Below are 26,578 nucleotides of genomic sequence, written 5' to 3'. Positions count from 1 at the left end.
CCGCCTGCCTGAATCAGAATCAAGCATGACACCGGAACAGAGCCTGTTTTAGCGTGATTACATCCATGGCTGCACTACTGACTCCAGCTCTCTGCCAGATTTTGAAAGGATTACGGCACATGTGACACAGTGAGGTTGACCTCATCATGTCTTGCCCAGAAATACACAAGATGTGTTGCGTAGGTCAAAAGTGGATCTACCAAATACAGCTGCCAGCCTAAAATGAATGGCTTCCCCACGGTTGATTTTATTTCATAATCTGAGTTTGTTTTGGAAACTGCTCATTATATAGCCGAAGCTGTGCTGCTGTATATCAAGCTTGATTCATGTACAGTATGTTAACACAGCAGCAAAATTAAGCTGTAAATATCTTCAGCAGAGACTGTTTTACGCGATTAGCTGGCTAAATCTGTCTTTTGGGGATTGCTTAAATCAAGCTGAGGAGTTAATATGCAGTAAAATATATCTTTGAAGCCGGTATGTTCAATGATCATTTGCAAGTCTGATACAACTGTTCCTCTATGTGGACTGTGTAGATGGTGTTAAATGATCCAAGCTGGAATACATAACCCTGTATTGATCCATTGATGCAGAAGGAGCATAGTGAGCTGAGGCAGTCAAAATATTTCACTCACTCTACAAAGAGAAGCTCTCGCAGACGTTGTGGTTTAAGCATCTTTTTTACATCATACTACCTAAACACGCACAAAGACACAGTTACATTATTATAGCCACTGTTTGCATCAGCACTAATGCACGGAAAAACGTCCTTTTCCTGTCAACTGAGTATATTGTTTTTCCTTTTCCAGATGTCACATACACATATCCGGAGGCTGTAATCAACCATCTCCTACTAGCAAACAATGAGCCGCTCTATTGAAGCACAAGGATATAACCGCAAAGTTTGGGGAGTGTGAGAAGAGAGTTACACGTTTGTCTGCCTCAACTGCATTTTTACAGCAAGTCTGAAGTAGAGAAATGACTTGATTGGCTAATCAACACTGACACCTAGTGGTTAATAAGTGCAAAGAATAATTACGAAAGATCTGTTTGTCCTTTTAAGAGGAATGTTTATTAAAATGTCATCTCTGCAGTTAAAGTTGATTTATATTGTCCATCATTTGTTGTTATAAAATAGTATACAGCAACAAAATAAAATGAAAGTGTTTATATCCTGTAAAACACTTGAATAAGTACATCAAATATTATCAGTGCATACACAATATCCACGTACCACAGACATATATGCATGCATCTACTGTGAAAAGTAAGTTACTAATTAAAAACATGACTCAAAATAGCTAAAAGAGTTCATCTTCGTGATGACATGTCGAGTGTTCATGATGGTTAAGGTTCATCTTACAGCAGAGTTCATTGTGCGCTTTGTTTCTGTGCTTGACTTGGCATGAAGCGGAGGAAATACGCACAAAAACATGCAACGGGAGTTAGGACCTTGGGCATAAACAAAGCTGTCATGCTAATTTCAAGCATGATTGATGCATAACGGGTTTTCAGCACACGGCTGCCTCACTGGCCCGGCAGCACAAATTAATGCAAGCACGTGAGGAGTGAATTTTTTAAAAAGCCTGTGTTTGTATACAAGCACCTTAACAATACAATGACGCTTTCTCTAAATGAGCAAAGGTAATCCAACACCAATAGAAGATAAAGATGTAAATGTGAAGTAGGGGAGAAGTAGGGGGGGAAACCTACACAGAGCTCTCTTGCTGGTGTCTCAATCAAGGAGGTCAGGGAAGTTGTCTCGGCAGTACTCTTCAAAGCTGAAGTCCTCGACAGTGAAAGGGATATCCTTCCACTTCTTCACAGTCGTACTGCCTTCAGGGGTCTTCAGGGCCAATTTCTTAATGGCTAGATTGGGCAGCAGGGCAACCTTCTTGTACTTCATCTCAAATCCCCAGTCCTGTGAATTCAAAGAAGAATAAAACTGACATCCCACCCAGATCAGCGCTGTTGATTGAGTCTTTTTCTGAGTTTCAAATGAACTTTAATTGGCAGAGGACCCACTGTACCTGGTTGCACTTGCTACAATTGATCGTACGCCCGGGCTCCCAGTCCTCAAAACTCTTTTCCAGCATCACTTCTCCACCGACTTTGTAGTGTTTCCTGAGAGCAAAGATCAGTCGCGATTAGAGCAGTTAAGACATGTTGTAAACACTTCAGCCTGCATTTGGTGTTGCATGTACTCTTACACCACAACGAGTTCAACTCACTTGAAGTCAGGGTTGACATTGACATAGTGCGAGTTGTCAAGAAGTTTAATATCACTGCCTGAGGCCACAGACGTTAAACAGTTTCGGCACAAGAGCTGGACGCTATCAGCTGTGTTGCGACTCCTCTTCTCTAGTTTGCGTGCTTCTGCAAGTTTTCTGCAAGTAACTGCCTGCGTTTGTAGCCCAGTAATCTGGAAACAAAGACGAACAAAAGGTGATGGCAGAAACACTAAGCAATGAGAGAAAAGGATGAAGATGTACAGAGCACCGCAGCCTCACCTTTGTGCGAAACTCTCGGACGCTCATCTCTTGGACCTTGGCAATGGCTTGTTTTGTCAGCTCTTCCAGATAGTCATTGGTGAGCTCCCGCTTCACTTCCTTTCCCCCTTTCTCGGCGACCACTGAGTACTGGCTGTTTTTTGCTCTGGCACGTCCGCTGGCCTGCTGCTGGGCAATCTCATTTGTAAGCAGTCCATAGCGTACCACCAGGTTGCATTCGGGGATGTCAAGGCCTTCTTCGGCCACACTGGTGGAGATCAGGAGGTTGACAGTATCTTTGCGGAAATTGCGGATCGTGTCTGCCTGCTCGTTCTGCGAGGAAAGCATGTAAGGACTGAGTCATGAAAAACAGAAACCCATCTATAGACAAGTTGTGACTGAATTGGAATGACTTAATGCTCAGGGAATGTGTGTGAACATACCTGCGTCATGTAAGTGCCACCATTGCCAGCCCCGGTGAGGATGGCTGCCTTGATGCCAGCTTTCTGCAAGGCTTCATTGTGGAGGACCCAGTCGTTTAGGCAATAGATGCTTTTACGTGTTTTACTGAAGAGGATTCCCTTTGAATTCACACTTGGACCAAACAGTTTCAGCAGAGTGCTCTCAAGTTTGGCCATCTTCGGGTTCTCATAGCGAGAATCTCTTGCCAGTTTCTGCAGCTCCACCTGGTTCTCTGTGTTTAAGGACAGTGATATTAATTATTGCTTGTATGGACAAAATTGTGAGCTTAACATATAAGTCGTGTGCATAAAAATAAGACATGTAACTATCCTTTTTGGATTCTTACCTTGGAAAAGTCCGACCAGGAAGAAGTCTGTTCCATCAATTGCTGTGGTAAACTTGTTGTAGAACCCTTCTAGGGAGTGATAAGCATCCATCATTCGCAGGGTGTCGTTGATGAGCAAGGCATCGTTGTACTGTCTGAGGTGGAGAGCACATTGTGCTAGCAGTCTCTTGCCCTCTCTCACTCCTGATACAAATATACACATTATGTATCAGCATCAACAGAAGCATTGCTTTCTCCACACATTTGATTTTACATTTCATTTGCTTCAATTGTGTTCTCCTTGTGATCACATTCAAAATTAAAATGGGTTCCTACCGCGCTGCTCTAGTATCACCACATCTGCCTCATACTCTTGTGTGCCACACTCTCTCAGAGTGAAGTCAGGAGGAACGTTCATGTACTCATGGATCATCTGCATCATGCACTTAAGATGATCCCCGAATGGATCCTAGAAGAACAAATGTTATGTTACGTAAATATACCAACTTTTACATTGTTTTGAGCCATTCCAAATAAAAATCATTTATCTTGGTGTGCCCAGGTCCATTTATTAGATTAGGGTGGATTGCTGTCTACCACAGAATATGTTATTATTTGGAAACATTAGTTGTTTTAAAGAGTAAAGAACAAATGTAGTTTACCTCAAGCCTTTTGTCCACAATGTCAAACTTCTTGACGGGTCTCGGTACGTTCTGCTTCAGCTCGGAGACATAGTTTTTAGTTGAAACTATGGCTGAGTCCAGGTTGGCACAAATCTGAGAAGGACAGAAAGATGAAGATGAAAACACTTGTGGGAGATCAGACAGAATATCTAATTTTAGTGACAAATTCAGTAAAAACCAAAGATGAATCGGTAAACCCTGACCTCCAGTACATGATCAACCGCCTTTTCCAGGGTCTTTGCGCCCCCTGTTCCTGGTGAGGCAGTGAGACCCAAGATCTGTGGCAATGGTTCTTCTCTTTTCAACTTTTTCTCAACATAGCAAGCCATCACCTTGTTGTAGACTGAGTCCTTGTGGGTGTGGTGACACTCATCGATTATCAGTAGAGTAATATCTGTAGGGAGGCATGAATGCATCATGGGTACAATTTCTATGTGCGACTCAATTAGAAAACCTTCATCAATTCAGCCAGTCATCCCGACAATCTAATCATGGACGTTAAAGCTCACTCCTACTGACCTGAGAGCTCAACATGTTTGGCCTCCTCCATGTTAGTCAGAGCATTGTACAAGATCTGTGCTGTGCAGATGACCACGTCTGATTTCTTCACTACTGGCCCGAAGAAGTCCTTCTCGTTACTCTCCCCGCTGACTGCCACCAGGGTGTAGTCACGGCCCAGGTGAGGCTCGAACTCTTTGGTGTAATGTTGGTCTACAAGGTGAACCTATATAGAATACATTCAAATAAAACGCATTGTATTTTGGCCACACTGGAAGTCTTTTTATGATGATTCTGTCCTGTCTGCTGTGTGCCTTCAGTGTACCTTGTTTACCAGGACCACCACCTTAGCCTGTGGCGTTTTATCCAGGTGTTTTTTGGCCACATAGACGGCAGCACGGGTCTTTCCACCTCCCGTCGGTAGCCAGATGATGATGTTTTCTCCCTGAAGAGCCTTTTCAACCACTTCCTCCTGGTATGACCGCAGTCCTAACTCTGCCATCCTGCACTTCCCTCCTGTTTGACAACACATCAGAATTAAAATATAGACACAAGATCATACCAGTATATCAAAGATCAATAACACAATAAAGTCGGGCTGGATCAGAGTAGAGTTGCTGAGAGAAAACAAACAAGCAATCTGAGAAGCCGTGCATCATGTATATTTAAGCTGTTAAAAAGTCAGCCTTTATTTACTCACCGCTCAGCTGTGTGGTGTTTCCAGCTTCTCCTGGTCCACTACAGTCACAGAGTGTCAGTCATGGGGTTTTAAACTCTGCTGATCAGCTGTGTGATGTAGAGACAGGAAAACGAAAGTAAAAGCTGTTTGAACTCTGAGGGGTTTTGCTACTGAGGGAGGCTCTGGAGGAACAACAGATATACTTCTTCATGCAGTGACAGGGGAAGCCTGAACTACAAAGACAATAGTTTATTTCAAAACCTTTTTTTCTTTCTTTTCTTTTTTAAATAAAGCCACTTTTAGGCCCACTTCTATATTTAGTGTATATTCTATCTATGTATTTATTCAATTAGTTGCTTACAGCCGAGGTGTGTTTGTAGAGTCTTGAAAACGTCCTGAGTCTTTGCTTACCCCTTAAACGGGCCCTACTTGTTCATCATTCCATCAGGAAAACAAAACTTACTATTGTTGCTTGTGGTGAAGCAGGAAATTCCCATGTCTGCTTTAACTGTAACTTATGTAACTGGATCTGTTCTGCCCGCATAAACTTTTTGATTTCAGTTGCAAGTCATTGTTTTGCAGGACTTGGGTAAAGTAAATTTCAAGTCAAGCTAAACATTGGAATTTGAAAGAAGCTATATACATTTACACTTATACCACCTTCTTTAGAGTGATACAGTAATGTAGAATAACATATTGTAAATTGCTTTTGGAGCAATCAGATGCACAGAAATATCAATAACCTGAATAAAAATTCTGAAATTCTGTATTTATACATAACAATATATATATATATATATATATATTAAAAAAATATTAACATCCATATATGCAACATGCTAACATCCACTAAGCTTTATATCCGTGATCAGAGTGTGATACGGAGAAACGAAACTTAAACCTGTGTAACATGTCCACAGAATGGTTCCTACTAAGGGAGGCTCTGGAGCAACGACAGTTGGTCTTCTCTTTGCAGTGACAGCGGAAGCTTGAACAGCACTAATAATAAGTAAGCCTTTCACAAACCCTTTATAATCTAGCCATATGTAATCTTATATTTATCTTAAACTATATATTATGCGGCTTGCAGTTGGGTGTTTCACTGAAACTGAAAAAGGTTTGTCAGGTTTTGTGTACAGTAGACCCTGAATGGGCCCTGCTTTTTGTTGCATCAGGAAAAGAAAGCCTAAAGGCTACTACTACAGACTCAAACAGAAGTACAGAAGAAGTACGAAAGAACAGATTTTTTTTACACAGATGCACAATAATAGGCACCTATTTGGCCACATTTGGTTTGATCACTATTTAACATACAAAATATTTCTGGATAGTTTAAGAGACAAATATGTACCAACTAAGCAGGTTACTGAATACATTTGTTATTAAGTCTTAAAACTAAAGAAAGTTACTGAAGGTCCAAAGGCACTGAAAGCATCTGACGCACGCTTTTTAAAGTACACTTATTGTTTTAAATGACCGAACATGCACCAAAAGAGTTATGAGGCACGTGAAACTGCTTTGACGCCCCTCCTCCAACTTTGTGCCCCTGAATCCCTGTTGTGAGGGGAAATAACTCTTGGTAGAGTCCCAGGGGAGGAACTAGACCAAGAGACATTAACAAACCCTATATGAATTGGATATAAATGAATTGTCGCACCTCGCCTGGAAAGAGGAAACCTTGGACCCCTTCTGGAGCCTGACCTGGAGAGGGAGCTCGCCCGCTAGTGTCAGGTTGACACATGGGGCTTTGCCGGGCAAAAATCTACAAGGATCCGCTCTGACGGCCACCACTTACAGGTACAGACATTGGGGTTGGGCGCATTGTGAGCTGGTGGCAGGCAAAAGCAGGGACCTATGCCTACCCTTATCTAGGGACATGGAATGCCTCCTCTCTGGCGGGGAAGGAACTGGAGCTGGTAAGTAAGGTGGAGTCACTTCCATGCATAGAACTTGTTCTGGAATCAAAAAGTAGTTAGGGTGAACTGAGAAAATTCTTGCTGAGACCCCTATACACAAGGTCTTCAACTTCAACAAGAATCTTTCATGCATCTGAAGGAGGCTGGGGACATGGAATCAGAGTGGGCCATGCTAAAAGCCTCCATTGTGGAAGCAGCTGCAAGGAGTTGTGGTCAGGAGGTCATCGGTGCCTGTCGTCGCTGCAACCTTAGAACCAGCTGGGGACGCCGCCAAGCCGAAGGAGGCGGACTTTCGGGGTTAGCTGGCCCAGGGGTCTCAAGAAACAACCGACAGGTAGCCGTTGGCCAGAAGGGCTGCAGCAGTTGCCAAAGCAAAAACCCAAGTGTTGGAACAGTTTGGGGAGACTATGGAGAAGGACTATCGGTTGGCCTCAAGGAAGTTCTGGCAAACAGACGACTCAGAAACTGAAAACAGGTAAGCTCAGGCTGTGTTCAGCAGGGGAGAAGATCTGTGGACCCAGACTTCTGAACCCCATCAACACATTCTCTGTGGTGGAGGCAGAGTTCGAAGACCCAGGGGAAGACCCAGCCATACACTTGGCAGAGCTCGCTGAGGTAGTCAAATAGTTCCTCAGAAAAACAACGCCAGGGGTGGATGAGATTTGACCTGAGATGCTGAAGGCTTTGGACATTGTTGGGCTGTCGTGGCTGACATGCCTCTTCAGTGCCTGTGAAGTGGCAGACCGGAGTGGTGGTTTATAAAGGGGTGACCTCCAATTATCGGGGTATCGCACTGCTCAGCCTCCTATTGAAGGTTTATTCCAGGGTGCTGCTCTGCTTCTGCCGTAGATAGCTTAACGTGGACAGACCATGGACGTAATGGGAAGAAGGGGCAGACTGCTGTGGTTACCACCTCGGTTGCATTAGAACGCTAATGGCTCGCTCTCTGTGTGCAGAAGTGAACGAGCTCCTTGTCAGCATACGGCAAATTAAAAATGATGAATTTTTCTGTAGCCAGTTTAAAGGGAATTGAAAGCTAAGGACGAAATTAATGAAATAAACTAAATTGTAATTTAATAACACTGTCGCTTTCACAGGTTAAAATGACACAAGTATTCATCTTGTATCTTCAGGCCAAAACAAAACTTTGTCGGATTTGTGTGCTCTGTGTAAGACGGTGTCCATACTCAGCTAAAGATTGTTTTTGAAGAAAGAAAAATGTCACTCTATAACAATGTACAGCAAGTGGTATGAGTGTTTAATAGCCCAACAACTCCAACAGACTAGAATTACTGCCTCATAGTGTTCAGTCAAGTTGCAGTTTACAGCAATGACGGTCCAAAATGTCTCGCATGTCTATCCTGTTAGACATGTGTGAAGTTGTCAAGAATAACAAATGAATTCTAGATTCATGGCCAAAAACATTTTGTGAAGTCAGTGACCTTTGACCACCAAATTATAATCAGTTCTTTCAGTGCAAGTGGACATTTGTGCCAAATTTGAAGAAATTCACTCCAGGCGTTCCTGAGACATTTAGGGACAGACAGCGGGACAGCCTCTGTCACCGGCTCACGCCAGCATGGATGCATGAAAAGTTAGCGTGTACATTTGATAGTTTAATCAGTGGTGAACAGTCTGGATGGACACAATTTGACACGCAACACATTTAAGATAACTGTTGTACTATAATAAAACATTCAATTAGATACACTGGAAGTTGTTTTCATCTACTCTGTGACATCCATCATCTGTGATATTGTGGCAGCATCACGTGAGGTCACAAGTGAGACGTTTTCTTGCAGGTTTTTTATTTTGTCATGTTTGATATCCTCAAAATCTTTCAGCCAAAGTCAAGTGACTGAAACCTTTGTTTATATATATTATATATATATATATATATATATGGCAACTTTGTCATGAACAGTTTTACAGTAAAACTAGAGACAGTAGCCATCCTCAAACAGGTGGAAACTTCACTCAGACTTAAGAAAATCTGAAATGCAGCATAGGTAGATTGAGGGAAAAGTACGGAATAGACAACCCTGAATAATGCGACGCTGACATCACTTCAGTAATTCCAAGCTAGTCATAAACCAAGTACAAAATAAACACACACAAGTCACTGAAACATTCAACAAGCAGGCTCAAGACAGTTACTTCCAATAAAAGAAGCACTGACCAAACATTAAAATGTTTGTCACTGTGGAAACAAAAAAGAAGTAACAACCTGCAACAACAAGGGCTAAACGTTTTCTTTTTTTAATGAATTCAAATTGTTAGCTGTCCTAGCTTAAACACCCGCTACAGCTCGTGTATGGTGTGATAAATAAACCAGTTCTCTTCTTTCCAAAAGCCCAGAACCATGTTTAGAGCTCGTCAACATAACAATCCAGTAAACCTGTGACCACCACAGTGTGGCTGTACACTAAAAAGACGACTCTGCGTGTGTGTGTGTGTGTGTAAGTGACTGTACTACAACAGAGTCCAGCAACAGAACGAAACTATCACGAACACCTGCGAGCTAAACTAACGTGCGACCTCATCCTAACTGAGCCAGTGGACAGAGGTGTGTAAACGGTGTGCATCATGTTAACTGTATAGATCACATCCACTGTGTTGTTGTCATGAAGCTACGATTGGGGAAACTATTTGTTTTAACATATTTGATGCCCAGTCCATCATTAGCAACAAACGCTTTTTACTATCGGTTATCTTTTTTTTTTTTTTTTTTTGGGGAAGAATGTTGAAAATAATGTTTAAAAAAAAAAATTCAATATACACTAAAGCTGTAACCATCACATGTTCGGTATTTTGCACTTCATTAACAACTTACAACCGCGTGAGATTAATTATTCACCAACTGATCGAATTGTTACCAAACTACTCGAGAGTCAGAGTAGCATGTTTTTAAGTATTTTAAGGACTCCGCCCCTCACACAACGTTCATCTTTATACTCATCATGAAGATGGCGGGATGTTCAAGTGTCTGTCAGTAACGAAAGGCAACGTGGCTTTAGGTCCCGAGGTCCAGTTTTCTGTGAAAGAACTCTACACTACGTATACTTCTGCTCGAGTGACGAGTTTTAAACAAAGTGGAATGAACAAATGTCATTGCATGCGACAAAACCAAATCAATGAGACTATAAATAATGGTGGAAAGTGTGCATTGTTATAACTTGGACCTATAACTTTGGTACACTTAATGAAACATGTAGTCTTGACCCACTGTGAGAACAGTAACAGAGGAAATGACAGAAGCTAACTTAAAGGTAATGCCATTTTGACACTTTGTAACGCTCAACTTGATCTGATATTACCAAACGGTTCCGTTTGTCCAACTATTCCAGTCATGTACATACCCTTTTATTAACTCAGATATGACAATAGCGACGTTTTCCTCGTCATCCGGGTGAGTGAAAGTCGCCCCGCGTCTGTTAAGAAATCTGTAAATAACTCATTTCATTTCTCGATCAGTCCTCCGTCTTTTAATTTGAAGTAGAAGAACTTCTCCAAGGTGTTGGCACTCTTGCAGTACTCGCTGTCTGGAGGGTTGTACTCGCGACAGTTGGTGATGATTCGCTGCAGGTCGGCAATGAAAAGCTTCTTGGTCACATAGTATCTATTCTTAAGTCTCTCCGTCATGGTCTTCAGGTCTGCGGGAAGAAATTGAAAAGAAGAGAATAACAGATATGCTCTGAATTTCGCATTGAGCACCTTTAACAGGAACCGAATGTAATCAAAGAGAATAAAAGCTGCCGTGGAATCAAAGCGACGCTCGCTCACCGATGGGAAAGCGGATGATCTCGTAGTAATCCGGAGCCTCCGATTTCTTCACCGGCTCCATGAAGGGCCAGGCATCGGGATGAGTCTGGAGGGATAAAGCGCTGGTTAGTGTCTGTTCTCATTACTCCTGTAGGTGTAAACAGTCGACTCGTACCTTTATCTGGGCCAGGAGGTTCTTTAACATGTTGTATAACATGTCAGGGTCCTTCACCTCTTTCCTGCAAAACACGTAGAAAGGTAAGCGAGTCAAATAGGGACTAAACTTTTTGTTATTGGTATTGATACAGTCAGTCTGACCCAGAGTGAACACAGCAAAAGGTGCTTAATGTTTACCCTTTGTCCTTGTTACTGGGTTTCCATCCCGTCTCTCCTGGAAGAAAAAAAACTATTTAAGTAATACGATAATACAGATTATTATTAGTTTATTTTGTTTCACAATAACCAAACACTCACTTATGCCGGGAATGCTCTCCACCGGAATCTGCCGTACGCCCTCTTTGAAGCAGGTCAGACCCGGGTAAACCTTCCGGATCTGACTCTGTTTTCTCTCTATCAGCTTCTTAATAATCTGTCATGACATTTAAGAAATCTGTGATGTTAAAAACTCAAAGATTCATAGCAGAAAACACACACATTTTGGCTTTAATGAGAAGATCTCTCAGCCTCACGTACCTCCTTCTGTCTTTTAATGATGTGAGAGAGCTCGGTGTAGGGGATCCTCGGGTTCAGCTCACACTCCATGAGGGTCGCTCCCTCGTAGTCTTTGATGTATCCCAGGTATCGACTCTTCGGCACTTTGATGTCTTTGGAAAAGCCCTGCGAGGAGAGAAGAAGTTACTGAAAGGACGAGGTTTAGGGAGAGGACAGGAGCGGAGCTAATGCACGGGTCAACGCCTGCAGTACCTGCTTCTTGAAGTAGCCGATGGCGTACTCGTCAGCGTAAGTGAGGAAATAGAGGATGTTGTGCTTGATGTGGTACTCCTTCAGGTGATTCATCAGGTGGGTACCGTAGCCCTAAAACAAAAAACAGAGAAAAGACTTCGTCAAAAATGGGTTTTCTTACAAAAGGCATCTCCATACTATTCTGATCTTTTCATAATAAAAAGATATGGTAGAATAAATATATTGTGTAGCTGTTTCTTTCTTTAGGAAAGACCAATCAATACTAAAAGCTTTAAGAGAAGCTGAAGTTTATAGAAAAAGGACTAAAGGAGAAGTTGGTGGCTGTCAGTATGGTGCATCGTGGCTACTTTTAAGAATGGATTTAAGGCGTCTCTGAATACTATTTGTTTCCAAATTCACAAATGACGTTATCTTAACACTAGGAGTCCTGCTAAATGTTCCCAACTAAGGCTTTTATCATTATAAATTAATTTAATACATGAAGCAATAGGGTGCTAAAGCTACAACAGATGACAGAATGTTGACAAGCGCCTTGTTAGTCTGCTTGGCCCACCACAACTCTCAGTAAAATAGACGCTCATCGTTTACCTTAACTTGCTCGTTGGATGTGACGGCACAGAAGACGATCTCCGTGAAGCCCTGAGTGGGAAACATCCTAAAACAGATGCCTCCGATGACGCGGCCATCTTTAATAAGGGCTAGGGTCTTGTGCTTCCTGTGAAAGTCGGAGCCGTCAGAACAGTGTGCAGATGTGCGATGGAGACACAAGAGAACTAGAATAGATCTACTTACGGGTCAAACACCAGCCGGGTGATGTACTCTTTGGGCATGCGAGGTAATTGATGAGAGAAGACGTTCTGCAGGCCAACCAGCCACATCAGGATCTTCTTGTTGGACTTCTGGGAGAGCGAGTTTCCAATAACGTGGAACTCTATGATTCCCCGCCTCTCCTCCAGCCTGGCAGTCTCGTCACGGGCAGCGTTTGGAGTCAGAAGATTAGTCTAGCAATATAAATTTTTAAAAAAGTCAATATTTGCATTAAATAAGACCTTTGGGCCTTCATCTGAGACTGAACGACGTACCTCTGGTCCGAGCATAGCAGCAGGGTCGGTGATCGTCATCATCACTTCATTGACCAGCTCCATAGGAATGTCTCCCATCACACGGATCCGCTTGGCATCCTCCAGGGTCAGCGCCTCCGGGAGTTTGCGTTTCTCTCCTGAACAAACGGCGACATTGCTCAGATCAAAAGAATGAGAGGAGTCGGCTAACAAGCATTTCAGAGCCATCAAAGGGTTTTGTTAGCCACGGAGCCACGCAGGGTAAAATCCCTCATTTATTACCATCATCGACCCCCAACGTATGCAGTCGCAGGTGTGTGTGTGTGTGTGTGTGCGCGCTTCACGGTGGCTTTCAATATTACACAATACTTCAAAGAGTCAGAGCTGACAGACCTGTGATGGGCTCTACAGCTCCGGTGTCCATGCTGCCCAGAGAGGAGATGCTGCTCAGACCTTTGGGCAGCGCGGGGGAGCCGGACCCAGCAGCAGGACTGATCACTGCAACGCACAGGTTCATGATTAGAAACCAGACAACAGGAACTGTGACAACTGCAAGTCAGCTATGATGTTTCCCTATATTTTTTGAATAACATATTTACTTTCATACCTATAGAAGTATAATATACATTACATAAACTATAAATACATATCTATTCTGTGTGACTCTTAACAAGGTACAATACCACTTCAATTAGGCTTTTGGAGTTACACTGCTAGGCGCATTGTTTCTGCACATGTGTATAGTTGCCCAATGTCCGATGGTATTGTTATTTATATAGCTTGTTGAATAAAATGCATCTTTCTCTTTGTTTTTTGTTCCTAATCTGTTTCCTCATCATTCCGTGATTTAGGTTGTTTTTTTTACATGTTGTAGCGTGTGACTTTCTTCTCTGGGGATCAGTAAAGGCATCGTTGTACATTCTGTAGTATCTAATAGGCTGAAACATCTGTGTTTTATAGTCCCAATACAAATGTCATAGTTCATTGAGTAGCCGGCGGTACGTCTGCATCACCTGTCTGATGGCCCAGCTGTGTGCCGTCAGAGGCCGGCATGGTGAAGTCAGCCTCCCAGATCGGTGAATTGTCTCCGTAGATTTCCTCCTCCAGCATGGACAAGAACCTGATGACATTCAGAGGGAAAGGTTAGTACAAGGGGAAACATCAACAAGAGGGTAGCTATAGAATTACATGTATTGTGCTATTGTCACATGACTGAAAACAACTAGTCTATAGACTTGAACACAGTATACACATAAACAATATGTGCACACTGCGATTAGTTCTTTAGAGCCTGAATTAAATCTCTCACACACACAACTTCAAGAGAGTCAGCTTACTTGGGGAAGTGTGTGAGGATGAGAGTGCGTTTCTCTGGGAGCAGCTTGTCCTTCTCCACTCTGAACTTCTCCAGGAGCTGCCGTCGGGTCACAGTGAAGATGGACTTGAGGAGGCTGCGTCCGAACACGTGAGTGGTTTCATAGCGCGGCAGGCTGTCGTTACTCTGAGGGACGTGGCAGTAGCACAGCCACCTAGGAGCCATACGGGAAAACACTTTTATTCTACAGACAGGTATCAGCATCTACACAGATATCTTACAAGTAAAAGCATGTACCGTATTTTCCGCACTATAAGGCGCACCTGATTATAAGGCGCACCTTCAATGAATGGCCTATTTTAGAACTGTTTTTATATATAGGGCGCACCGGATTATAAGGCGCATAGAATAGAAGCTACTACAGCACAGTACCGGTGTTTACCACTATTACTTCGGCGACGCCCCTGACTACGGTAGCCGTAATGCTGCAAGCGGTGCGGCTTTGTAGTTTACCCGTCGTACTGAAACATTTTGACAGAGCGCCGTGTACAACCAGTATGGATCAACCAATTAACCAATTGATCCATATATAAGGCGCTCCGGATTACAAGGCGCACTGTCGTTTTTTGAGAAAATTAAAGGCTTTTAAGTGCGCCTTATAGTGCGGAAAATACGGTACCTGCTTCCTTTAACAACAACAACAACAACAACAACAACAACAACATCACACCTTGTGTAGTCCACTTTGTATGCCGTCCCGTCATCTTTCTGGGTGCGCTGGCGATACTGTGTTGGTGTCTCCAGCTTCCAGTAATTTAGGCACAAGAGGAACATCTTTGACAGCTCAAACATGGTCTGCCTTTCCTTCGGTGCTAGGTGGCTGAACTTGTACTGAACAAAATTCAAAACCCCCTTTGGAGGAAAAGGAAACGAAAGATAAAGGAAAGGAGGCAGGGGGGAAAAGTGGCAGCATACGATGAATGTGACATGTGACATGAGTTTGTGTTAACAAAACTATTTTCCACAGGTTGAGCACACGGATCACCACCTGTCATATTACAAAACTATAGGATAAATAACAAGCATGAACATATGACAAACATGTCTGTTTCTAGAGAAAGGCAGCACAATCCTGTTGTTTTTACAGTTACTGCTAGAAAACAACCTGAAGATTCTTCTCGTATCGTGTTTACCTGCTCAATGTTGGGCTTTCCAAAGGGTGGACTACCAAGGGATCCCTCTACGACCGGCTGGCTCATCTGCAGGATGCATTTCCTCAGCAGCTAAGGAGAACAGGGTGGATAAGAACTGTGCCACGGCGGTTTGTTTCACCTGTTACACAGACGCGAGACACACTTTTGCTTACCTTGAAAAGGTAGAAGTAGACCTGCTTGGTGTCAGTGTCCTCCTCTTTGTGCACAGACATGAAAAGGTTCTCCACGTCCACCACCATCCCCAACAGCCTGTTAATCTCATCCTCAGACACGTTCTCCAAGTGGGACACATGGTCAGCTGTGAGTAAAACATGAAACAATTAAAGCGAGAGATCAAACGTATAAAAAGTCAATACAAATGGGATGACAAGACGTCACTGGCTTGTAGATTAATTTGCTATAAGGAAAAAGGACAGGTGTGTACGTGGAAGTTGATTAGTTTGTACCCAGAGCATGTCCACAGCTGCGGCACGGCTCGCTCAGACTGGCTGCTTGCTGTTGCAGGTCCATACGTGTGGCTGACGGTGGATTTGGGTTTTTCCATCCATTGCATTTGCATGTGTCACTAGCCTGAGAAGAGGCAAAATACGGTGAACACACAATAAACGGCGTACACAGTAACTTGCTGGTGTTCTTGTACGTCAATGAATGACTAAACGGTTATGTTAAGCTAGCTGATAATGCACGCGCCTACAAAGAACCAACGTTAATGTGGATAATACAAGTGTCCGGGAGACTGTCTACCTAGCTAGCTAGCTACAAAAGTTAACAATTACGACACGTCATTACGCTATCGTTTATGTTTTTGTTTTAACTGCGCTACAACTCGCTCCCCCTCCTACATTAATGCTAATACTGCCCGAGGAGTGCTTTGTTGTGGTGAACTTTGGCTAGCTAAGCTAGCTACCTTGCATGCGGAGAATACGCCAAGTTTCTCGAGCTTTTTCGCCCGTGGGAAAGCTCGGACTTGGGCTTTCTTCTGGCTTGCACGTTGCTGCTGGCTAAGTCCCGGTCTTGCCGGGTCACTGTTTCCTGACCCGGAGCCTGTCGCGGCGGTACTGGACCCAGCTGACCCAGCTGTCTGAGCTTGGAGAAGCCGGGGTTGCAAGGCCTGCGCCGCCGGGTCCGACATGTCCACGCGCTAGACTCGTCCTCTGCTCTCGTTTACCTCACATGCTGCGTTCAAGCGCTGTCGGGAAAATTAGATTTAAGAGAACAACAGCAATGTTTAGAATTTTAAATTCCTGTTTTGAGATCTTCTAGACATAGGCGTTAAGAACATACATCAATAATGGAAATAATGCAAACACTTCATTTTACGCTGGAAGCAGACTTTTCGACACAGTATCAACCTTTCAAAGTATAAATATTTCACCAATATTTGTCGCTTCAACGTCACAACATTACGTGACCACGCCGGAAGAGACCTCAAATCATCCATGTACCACAATATTCAATATATATATCACTGATAATATCTGCGCCTCTGACTAACTTGAATGTATTATTTTGAATATTTCCACCGGAAGTTATAGTATGCTTTTATGTCTGACTTTATACTTGTGTAGTTGGTGGTTGTCTTGAGTGTTCAGTGCCCTCCAGTGGTCACAGTGCGTCACTATATCTTTGGCCATATTGAAAAGCGTTTATTAATAAAAGTGGCCGTTAAGTGGAGATGACAGTTACATGCGAGTCTATTTAAAATCATGAGCGTTCACTGCCCTCTAGTGGTCGATGTTATGAACTACAACACCATAAATTAGTAAAGTTAGCGTGAATGCACATATAATACCATATTATCACTTCCGGTTGTATGTTTTCACGATAAGGTATCTAACAAATTATCTGTAAATAATTGCTCCATGTAATAAATTGCAATGAACAGCCTTGATGCTACCTACTAGTAGACAGAATATTAGGAACACTGCGGTCTCCTGCTCTATATTCTTTCTAAACATTTTGCAGAGGAAGCCTCACTAGAAGTGTCAGTACATCTGGCTTAGACTCGGTGGAGAAAGGTTGTAGTACTTGAAGGCAACACGCCTCGCCTGTGGCGATTATGGGTAGTGTTTGTGGAAACAAGTATTACAAGTCAGATATATTTACAAATACGTAGAAATTATTAAATTCTAATTAAGTCAAGTTTAGATTAGGAATTTCTTTCATATTGGCCTTTTGTAAATTTTGATCGCAGAGCTATGATTGTTTAAATAAAAGAGGCAAACGTTCCACTGGTAATTGTCACTAGTTTAAAATAATCAGTCAACAATATTTGGACATTAAATAATGGTCAAACAGGCATACAGAAAAGATACTTTCCCCTTGTTTATTGGTAAAATTACATTGTTTTCTTATTCTTTATTTACCCATACCCCCCCCCCCCCCCACACACACACACACACACACACCTAACAGGTACTGTTGTGCTAGTTGTCGATGTCATAACATGATGTCATTACAGGTGAAAGCAATCCCTCCCGATACGAAGAGTAGCAAAAGAGAGAAAAAGGAAAGGAAGCCGACGAGAACATCTCGATTCACAAAGATGATGAGACACAACCAGTGCATTTAATACCATAGATCTCCAGAAAGAAAAAAGAAAAATCCATCACAAAATGAATTAAGGTTGATAAAACATCATGTAGAGATTGGGAAGATAATGTTCGACAGTCACTACCGATTGATTATAAACTTGAAAAGTCTGATACAAATACAGCAACGCTCGTCAACACACAGCTGTGATTTTGGTCAAGAAAAACTGGTTTTATGTATTTTGTCATTGTACAAGGAGGATTCAAAAACATTACATTAATGCTAAAATTACTTATGAGTGACGATGTTATTAAAGTACTATTTACTGTGTATGGTTTGATAACAGATAGGCGATTGTAAAACCTTAAAGGCTTTCAAATCATAATGAACAGCCTGCGTCAAAAGAAGTAATAATAATAATAATAATAATAATAATAATAATAATAGTGACGACAATAACGATGTAATAATTCAATCTACACAGTTCTACCAAGAAGGAAACATCTGTCCATTCCCGTTGTCCCGTTAGGAACCTTCCCTCTCCGTCTTCTCCAGGAACAAGACAGAGAAGCGAAGGACTGCTGCATGCAGCTGGAGTTTTAAACAGTGTCACACGACCATGATGGAAATACTTCATACATTTATGGTGCATGAGAAAGCAGGGGACAGAGGAAAGGGGGCGGGGCCAATGAGCCCGTTTATAGCAATTCCTGTTGCTTTAATTTTTTTTCCCTCTACACAAATGCAGAAAAAAAAACAATGAGCAAGATGGCTGTTTTAAGAGCCAATGGTAATGACTGATTTTTTTTCTTCTTTTCTTTTCTTCATCCATGAATGGGACGTTTTTTCCCCTCCTAAGGCGACGTCAAGTGTCCATCATCAATAGCGAGGTCATGGACTGGTCCTGGGGTTTGAATATGATTGTGTAAATAAGCCGGTGGGTTGATTTCTTGGTCCGTTGGTCGGCAGTTCACTGGCCAGTGGACTCGTTTGCTGAACAGTTAATTGGTGCCGTGTTGCTCGTAGGGTGGTTGGTCCGACCGTTTGGTTCGGTTTGACCGATGGGACATTGTTTGACAGCTGGCTAATATCTGGTCTGGTTGATGGAGGCTGAGGATTGGTCGGATCAGCTGACTCGTTAGTTCCCGCCCCCACAGCACTGGCCACTCCTGCCCTGCGGTGCGGCCTCCTGCAGGTCCACGCCGCCTCGGGTTCGTCCGCCGGCGCCCGGTCCGCCCTGAGGCTCGTTCTTAGGAAGCTTCTTGGCTGTTTTGGGTTTGGAGTACAACAAATGAATTACTGCACTATGGCAACAATTGACCATTTGTGACCTCAAATGTGAGGATTTGCCATTTTTCTTTGTCTTCCATTACATTACAAGCACATTTTGGGGGATTTGGACTGATGGTCAAATAAAATAAGGAATTTAAAGACTCCATCTTGAGCTCTGGGAAATGATATTCCCAAATATTTAAATTGATTAATCAAAAAAAAATTATTGGCAGATGAATTGATCAGTGGCAGCTCTAGAGTCTAACACTATCAAGATAGTCACAGATCTGCTTCCTGTTGATGAGAGCAGTGAAATGCGTGGAGCGCTCACCTATAGCCATAAAGATCTCGTTGACATTCATCGCAGTCTTGGCTGAAGTCTCCATGAAGAGCAAGCTGTTGTCATCTGCATACGCCTGTGCTTCCTAAAGATAAAACACAGAAACGGACAGATTGGGAGCTTCTTTTTTATTCAGAAATGTCATGAAAGGATTGTAGACTTCAGTATCAGACGGTATCTTTACCTGGAAGTCTATGGCTCTCTTGTTGGCCAGGTCTGCTTTGTTTCCTGCCAGTGCAATAACAATATTTGGGCTGGCTTGTCGCTGGAGCTCCTTCACCCAGTTCTTTGCACGTGTGAATGTATCCTTTAAAAACAAAAACAAAAAGTGCATAAACATGAGATAAAGTGCTTTTAAACTTTAAATCCCTGATGTCAGTTTTACGTGGGAGTTCAGACCAAAGGTCTGGAGCCGTCTGTCGAATGAAACAATCATCAACCCAAACTGGAAGACACCAGTTCAGCCTACAGACGACAGAGGCCGGCTGGTGTCCCGTCAGAGGCCACGTGACTTACTGTGTTGGTGATGTCGTAGACCACGATGGCGGCCTGGGCTCCCCTGTAGTACATGGGAGCCAGGCTGTGATACCGCTCCTGTCCCGCAGTGTCCCAGATCTCAAACTTCACCGTTGTGTCATCCAGACATACCGTCTGGGTGAGGAAGGCAGCTGGAAAGGAAAAGAGTACGTATTAGAAGGAATATCAGAGCAGAAAATACATCATTTGTAAAGTTGAACTGTACTGTGGCACATCACTAGTACTGCGTACAAGTCGCTTACTCAGCCGGCCCGTCACATGACGGAAGAAACTGAGCTCTCACTTGCACAGAGTTTAAAGCTTTGTAATCTTTGACCAGTCGTTCAGCTGACTCCACGGTTCAGTAGTGTATAAAACATGCTGACTCGGTGAGAGTGTAAGCAGCGAGCATCCTGTTCCCACATCCTACAGACACATGACTCAGAACATGGAGGCGACGAGGAAAAGGAACTGAACAGAAATGACGTAAAAAAAGACCTGTTACTAGTTATTAATGTTATTGTCTTCATAGAATCATACACAGGATAGCAGCTAAAGTCGACTTGTAGAGCTGAAACATGTAGTCAAATAATAGACAGCAAATGAATCGCTTCAATCTCATATTTCGCCAAATTTACACACGTGGTTTTACGTCTCACACAAAGCGGCACAGACGTAACCAACCCACCACACACACACACACACACACACACACGGAGAAACAACCTTAAAAAACATCTGGAAAAATTAACTTAATAAGACTACAATACCATAATACACACACCTTTACTTTCTTGTGAATACATACCGATTCATAAATAGTTTTGTATTAATAAATAGATAAATAAATGCAGTGTTAGATAGATAACACAAGGCTGACTCTCTATAATAGGCCTATGTTCACTGTATATAATGATATTTTCTCTCATATTTATGAACATACAATTGCATTTGCCATTCAAAAAAAGTTACAAAAATGTTTGTGTATTTTGTCAATTATTAAAAGAAAATTGGAATCGGCAGATCAGACTTTAAAAAGAGAAAGAAATCAGAATCCTCAAAGAAAACATCTTGAGAAGACAATGTGTGCTCGTCTGAACGACATAATGACCAATCCCAGAAGTCAGAAGTCCGCCGCTCCAGCGGAAACCTGCCGCTGTTCATTTTCCAGCCTGGCCCGAGGAGTTGCACTTAATGGTTTAACTTCAGTTAAAAGTTTACTTCGGCAGCCCTCAAGCTGTAATCACCATAATGGAGAAGCACAGACACATTTAACCCCAACACTAGCTGCAGACTGAATATTCATGCTTGAAAACGATGACACCACTCTTTCACCAGCTTCACTGATCTGCAGGAGGTCCAGGAAATCACCATTGTTGGCTCAATTCCTTCCTGTTTCAAGTAACCTCACTCCTCGGCTGCCTAAAGACTACAGAGTATTTGCAGAGGACCATCTAGTCATGTTCTGCCCTTTCTCAGCTCTTTGTTAGCCACAAATATTTTTTCTGCAAAAATCAACATGTGTGAGGATAGTCAGGAGCAAAGAACCGGTTCTGCGGCTCCGTCTCCTGCACAAGCTTAAGACCGACAAGCGAGTCATCAGCTCCTCTGGACCGGCAGAGACACGTTTCTAATGTCAACTGATGTGCTGAAAATGTTTTAGAGCGAGTACCACGTGACAAGAAAAATGGAGGTTCTTTACAGCCACGCGATCCACAGTTATGGGACTCGAACACGCAAAGCCTCACCTCCGATGGTGCTCTCCTGGTACTCGTGGAACTGGCCTTTGACGAAGCGCAGCACCAAGCTGGACTTCCCCACCGCCGACTCCCCCAGCAGCACCAGCTTGAACTGGCAGATCTTGTTGCTCGCTGCGGTGCCGTTGGTCCGCGCCGGTCCGCCTCGCCCTGCCATCGCACGGTGTGGAGAATTCGGGAGGGAGAAGAAGAAGAAGAAGAAGAAGAAGAGGGAGGAAGTCTGGTTGACTTTAGGCCTGGGTCTTGGTCCAGGCAGGGGGAGGGGGGTCGGTGAGGGGGGGAGGGAGGGGGGGCACGTTGAGTTCAGGCAGGTAGACGAGCCAGAGGAAGAGGAGACCTCACCGGTGGGAGCTGGAAAATACAACACATTGTTTAGTCTGTTAAGCTTCATTTCCAACTACAATAGTAGAATATTGTGGTAGTTCATCATTAGTAGAGTTGCTACTAGCTGGCAGTCGACTGACAAGTAAAGAGTCACGTTAACTACAGTGTTTCTGTAAAGTACATCTGCACTAACACTTTTGTTTGAGCCAAGATTACAACAACAGACAAGTTGTTGACACAGAAACATGCATCCCACTGGGCGGGGCCTCAGATAAAGAGTTTATCCTTGAACCATGTTTAGTATAAACAAGTGCTGGAGGAGAACACTCGGGTACTTTTTGCCTTACTTCAGCGGAGCATAATACAATTATAACACAAATAAAAGGATGTGCATCTGGAGAACTGATGGTACATTGAAGAAATGTAAAATGAACGTATGTATAAATCATAGAAGCTCAACACATTTTTTCCTGTTAGTCATCTCTGAACAGACATCTGGCCACAGTCTGACGCCATGACGAGCTTGTGTAGCGTTAAGATCTTTGTGGCTGCTTCCACGGATGTAGCAACGGCACAACATCTGATAATGAAATACTAACATTAAGTTAAATATGTCCAACACTGCAACTTCCAGCGACCATGTTTTGTTTTTTTAAAAAGGACCAGGTGGCATGTATCTACACAATGACTCAGGCAGTTTATTCTCGGTGTACACTAACATTTTTAAATTTGGCTTTAATTATCCACAAACGTGATGTAAAGACGGTAGAAATGAGACATCAGTCTGCTTTGCATCTATGAAACCTTGCCTAATCTTTTTTTTTTTTTTCAGTTGGGTGATACACGTGAGGTCAGTCAGCTTCTGCTTGGCCAAAAAGGACAGGAAACAACTCAGCTCAAAGCAGGAAGTGAAGATTGCAGAAGACCGTTTACTGCTGAGCACATTAAAACTCGGGGATAGCCTCGGCTTTGTCGCTGGCACACAGAAACACAACGCATGCTGAAGACTTAAGATTATTTACAAGTTAGAGGTGAAACCTTGAGAGTGAGGAGAACTTAGAGTTAACTTAATACCTGAATAATTAAGAGTTTGGTTGTGCGAGGCTGTTTTTTCTCTCAGCTCGTTGCTGAGCCGGACTTAAGCTTCAGCATGTGACAGATCTGTCAGAACTGGCATTCTTCATTAGACAGCGTACCAACCAAACAATCTGCATATGTTCAATATATGAACACATTTTGTTGTGCCGGTCTACGTCTACTATTGTGTGTTTGCAGCTTTAGTTGAAGTTTAGAAATCCCGGTCACAGAACATAGCAGTTCTTTTACAGTGTTTGCCCTTCACTCAAACGTAAAGATAAGTCGGCTCTACATGTGTTATTGTTAAAGAAATCGTGTCCAACTTCAGCATGTCACCAAATGTATCTATCCAACTACAGCAGACATCATCAGCGGTGCACCTCAGGTCTCTCTGGACTCTTTAACTAGTAGACACACCATCACAAGGCTCTAAAGAGCCGAGGGAAGGCTTCACAGCGGCAGCAGAGAAGGGATAAAATGGCACTCTGTTCCCTGGGTCAAACAGACATGAGGGCTGTGCTCATTTGATTGCAAGCAGCAGAGATGAGCTTTCACCTGTTCACATTCCTCAAGAGAGGATGCAAAGATGAGCGAGGGATGGATGGACGGACCGGGTTTGTGGGAACAGACCTAGAAAACACCCTGACTAGCAAAGAAGGTCTCAAAAGACATAAAGAGCAACCTCTGGGACGCATAACAGACGTTGTGTCCTGGGCTGAAGATTTGTTTTTTGCTTCCAAGATACCGTAGAATACAACTATTAATAGCAAAACACAAACACACACACACACACACAGTCTGCTACCTGCTAACCGACGGCGTAGTAACGGTTAAGTGACATCAATAATGAGCGCACCATTTAAAAAAAGGAAGAAGTCGCGTCTGTCTGGCCATCAAAGGCTGTGTTGTTGCACTGAGACAGACCTGCACACATCTTAAGCAGCCTGCGACGGATGCTTTGATGGCGTCCCTAATGGGCTCTGAAGACCTCCACAGGCAAGTGGGTCACAGAGAGACAGCGGCACATGGGTCACCGAAATGGAGGAGCAGACTAGAGGGAGAGCCTGTGAAATATTCATCATGGCCTCCTGTATGCTCTGCTGCCGGCGTGACATCCAAGCACTTAGCAGGGGTTGCAGTGCATTGAACGCCTAAATATGAGAACGTGTGCACAAATTAAACATATGCATAGATACACGGAGCTAATTCATGGCAGTGTTTATTCAAATTGTAATCATGTAATGAGAAAATCTGAACTCAGTCACACATTCCATTTAAGTGTCAGTCAAACAACCTTTGCAGCTGGCATCGCTATACCAGTTTCACGAACACAAGCAGGGACTTGTGCTGCTCACTTCTTTTGAAGGGCGGAGTCCCAGAAGAACTGGTGGTGTCTGATATGAAGGAGCTGCTTCACCAGCCTCCTTTTGTCTAGTATGTCCAATGGCCAGACTTTAACCTAACCTATTTCATATGTAACATTTTTTGCTCCAAGGCGTCAACAAAAGACACAAATGCAGAACAATCCTTGAGCGCTCTAGTGAAACAGGAAGTGGTGTTGATCCAAGGTAAAGGCCTTCGACATTTCAGGTTTCTAGTAGAGAATGGCCTTGAAAACAGTGACGGGAAAACTGGGGACATAACACAGGGAAAACAAACGTGATACTCATCGCTAGCAGTTAGGAAGGCCAGTAGGAAATCACAGGCACTTCCTTTTTCTCATGAGTTATGTTGAAACCGCTCTGTACCCAAACAGAGAAATATAGCCAACCATCGGCCCAGCCAAAACCTGCACACAAAAAAATCAAAACTAATAAAAAGTTTACCAACTGAAGCAGATGAATATTAAAAAGGTACCAATTTACATAATTGCTCACTATATGAGATGCATCTTATAATAAATGCTGTCTTTTGAAAAAGACAAGAATAAAACCTTCTCTTCCTTCATGCATTAAAATCAAAGTGCTGGCTAGTTAAAATTCAAACAAAATCCCGTCTGCACCCGTGAAAGCATTTCAAGAAATGGTCTTTCAAGTTCTTCTAGTTATCTAAAAAGAGCCTTTGTCCCCGTCCTCTTTGATGTTTTTCTCCAAGTAGTTTTTTAGTAAATCATGTAAACAGGCGCTTCATTTCTACACCTGCTCCTTCCTGAAGGTATAACAAATGTAGGTTGGGGCCTTGTTGATGGCAGCTCAGCACCACTGGCCTAAATACACATATTACGACCATAATACACTTTAGGAAAATAGAAGACATTACTAAGCCCTATTTTTCTCCTCAACAGTACTGACCTACAACTTTAGACAGGGCTGAAACATAGCGAGGGGTGTCCTTACATAAACCAAAAACCCAAATATTATGTATACCGATGGGGGGGACAAAGTCGCAGTGCTTCTTTTAGAGCTGGTTTGTCAAGATGTGTCACCACTTGAGAAGGACAAGGTCCACACGTCATAAAACCTACAAGAGCTCAAGCAAAGTAACAGTAACTCTCGTCTCCGTCTCAAAGGTCCACGCTTTGTTTCCCTTATTCAGCCATAAAGAAAAGGAGCCAAGATGATAGAAAACACGTGAAAATGCATTTAAATGCAAGGAGACACACCTTCACACAACAATGTTAACTGGCATAATTACAATACAAATACTGTCAGCAGTAATGACATCTCTACTGAATGTGTGAAAGTACAAGCTAGCTGGCATTTAGTGGCCTGAGAGTGAGAAACTGAAACCTATTAACCACACCTCTGATGAGTGCGCGAGTTAAAGCTTCAAGGAAAACTTGAAGCGATCATAGCAGTGCACTAGCCCACTAAAGCTAGAGCATGCTACCAATGTTGCCATTCATGGTTACAGTGGAACTACATGTACAACTCTAAAGCGGAGTGATATGTAGTGGACAGATTCGCTGTTACTACTGTAACGCAGCTAACCAACATGTGTAACGTAGCTATGGTGGATGGTAAGATAGGACGTTATAGGTGACGTTAGCTATGAAAGCCGGTCAAAATAAAGCGACCGCCATCAATAACTTGGGCAGCACAACACTGACCGTTAATACAACACCGTTAACATGACTCGTGCTAAGCAGCTTAGTAACTAACGTTAGATAGCTAACATCAGATATTGATAATACAGCAGTAATTTGCGTAGCATTAGCACTAGCTTGCTAACGTCAATTATCGACCAAAAAAACGAAAACTTGATAGCGTTAGCTAGGTTAGCAGCGATAACGTCATTAGTCAACTTTCCTTTTCTCCGTCACGCGTAGTCAGCTGTTTGACATTTTGACAAACTCGGGTAATGTGACTGGTTATCGTGTCTTTGCAGCTGGAATAAAACATGTGTCATCTTCTGCTCAAAGATGTTTGTGCCGAGGCTCTTTGTGGACCCGTTATGTGGTCTCTCAGGGCTAGAGACTCGTAGCCTGTCTCG

At 43.0% G+C, this 26,578-nt stretch overlaps 3 protein-coding genes across 3 annotated transcripts; all 3 read right to left on the bottom strand.

Moving 5' to 3' along the window:
• Nucleotides 1–1,047: 1,047 nt before the first annotated feature.
• dhx58 (DEXH (Asp-Glu-X-His) box polypeptide 58) lies at nt 1,048–5,246 on the bottom strand. The gene is made up of 12 exons (XM_068718813.1): nt 5,158–5,246; nt 4,783–4,973; nt 4,479–4,683; nt 4,163–4,353; nt 3,939–4,052; nt 3,613–3,745; nt 3,298–3,480; nt 2,933–3,183; nt 2,511–2,822; nt 2,232–2,422; nt 2,031–2,124; nt 1,048–1,921 (listed from the first exon to the last, which is right to left on the bottom strand). The coding sequence occupies exons 2-12, from the start codon at nt 4,957–4,959 to the stop codon at nt 1,736–1,738; spliced, it is 2,037 nt and encodes a 678-aa protein (XP_068574914.1). The 5' UTR covers nt 4,960–4,973; nt 5,158–5,246; the 3' UTR covers nt 1,048–1,735.
• A 3,043-nt stretch (nt 5,247–8,289) lies between these two features.
• kat2a (K(lysine) acetyltransferase 2A) lies at nt 8,290–16,460 on the bottom strand. The gene is made up of 18 exons (XM_068718727.1): nt 16,236–16,460; nt 15,775–15,898; nt 15,481–15,626; nt 15,308–15,397; nt 14,845–15,026; nt 14,137–14,328; nt 13,813–13,919; nt 13,193–13,297; nt 12,821–12,957; nt 12,531–12,739; nt 12,327–12,453; nt 11,739–11,849; nt 11,508–11,651; nt 11,289–11,403; nt 11,169–11,205; nt 10,990–11,053; nt 10,836–10,920; nt 8,290–10,705 (listed from the first exon to the last, which is right to left on the bottom strand). The coding sequence occupies exons 1-18, from the start codon at nt 16,458–16,460 to the stop codon at nt 10,512–10,514; spliced, it is 2,394 nt and encodes a 797-aa protein (XP_068574828.1). The 3' UTR covers nt 8,290–10,511.
• A 1,400-nt stretch (nt 16,461–17,860) lies between these two features.
• rab5c (RAB5C, member RAS oncogene family) lies at nt 17,861–22,079 on the bottom strand. Its single transcript, XM_068718474.1, has 5 exons — nt 21,737–22,079; nt 19,989–20,140; nt 19,657–19,779; nt 19,464–19,557; nt 17,861–19,126 (listed from the first exon to the last, which is right to left on the bottom strand). The coding sequence occupies exons 1-5, from the start codon at nt 21,900–21,902 to the stop codon at nt 18,999–19,001; spliced, it is 663 nt and encodes a 220-aa protein (XP_068574575.1). The 5' UTR covers nt 21,903–22,079; the 3' UTR covers nt 17,861–18,998.
• Between the last annotated feature and the right edge of the window lie 4,499 nt (nt 22,080–26,578).

Source organism: Cebidichthys violaceus, unplaced genomic scaffold (genome assembly GCF_023349555.1).
Source record: "Cebidichthys violaceus isolate CVI_PGR_0920_01 unplaced genomic scaffold, fCebVio1.0.p SCAF_23, whole genome shotgun sequence".
Taxonomy (NCBI): Eukaryota; Metazoa; Chordata; class Actinopteri; order Perciformes; family Stichaeidae; genus Cebidichthys; species Cebidichthys violaceus.
The sequence above is the reverse complement of the archived record's forward strand: the minus strand, read 5'-3'. Positions and strand labels throughout refer to the sequence as shown.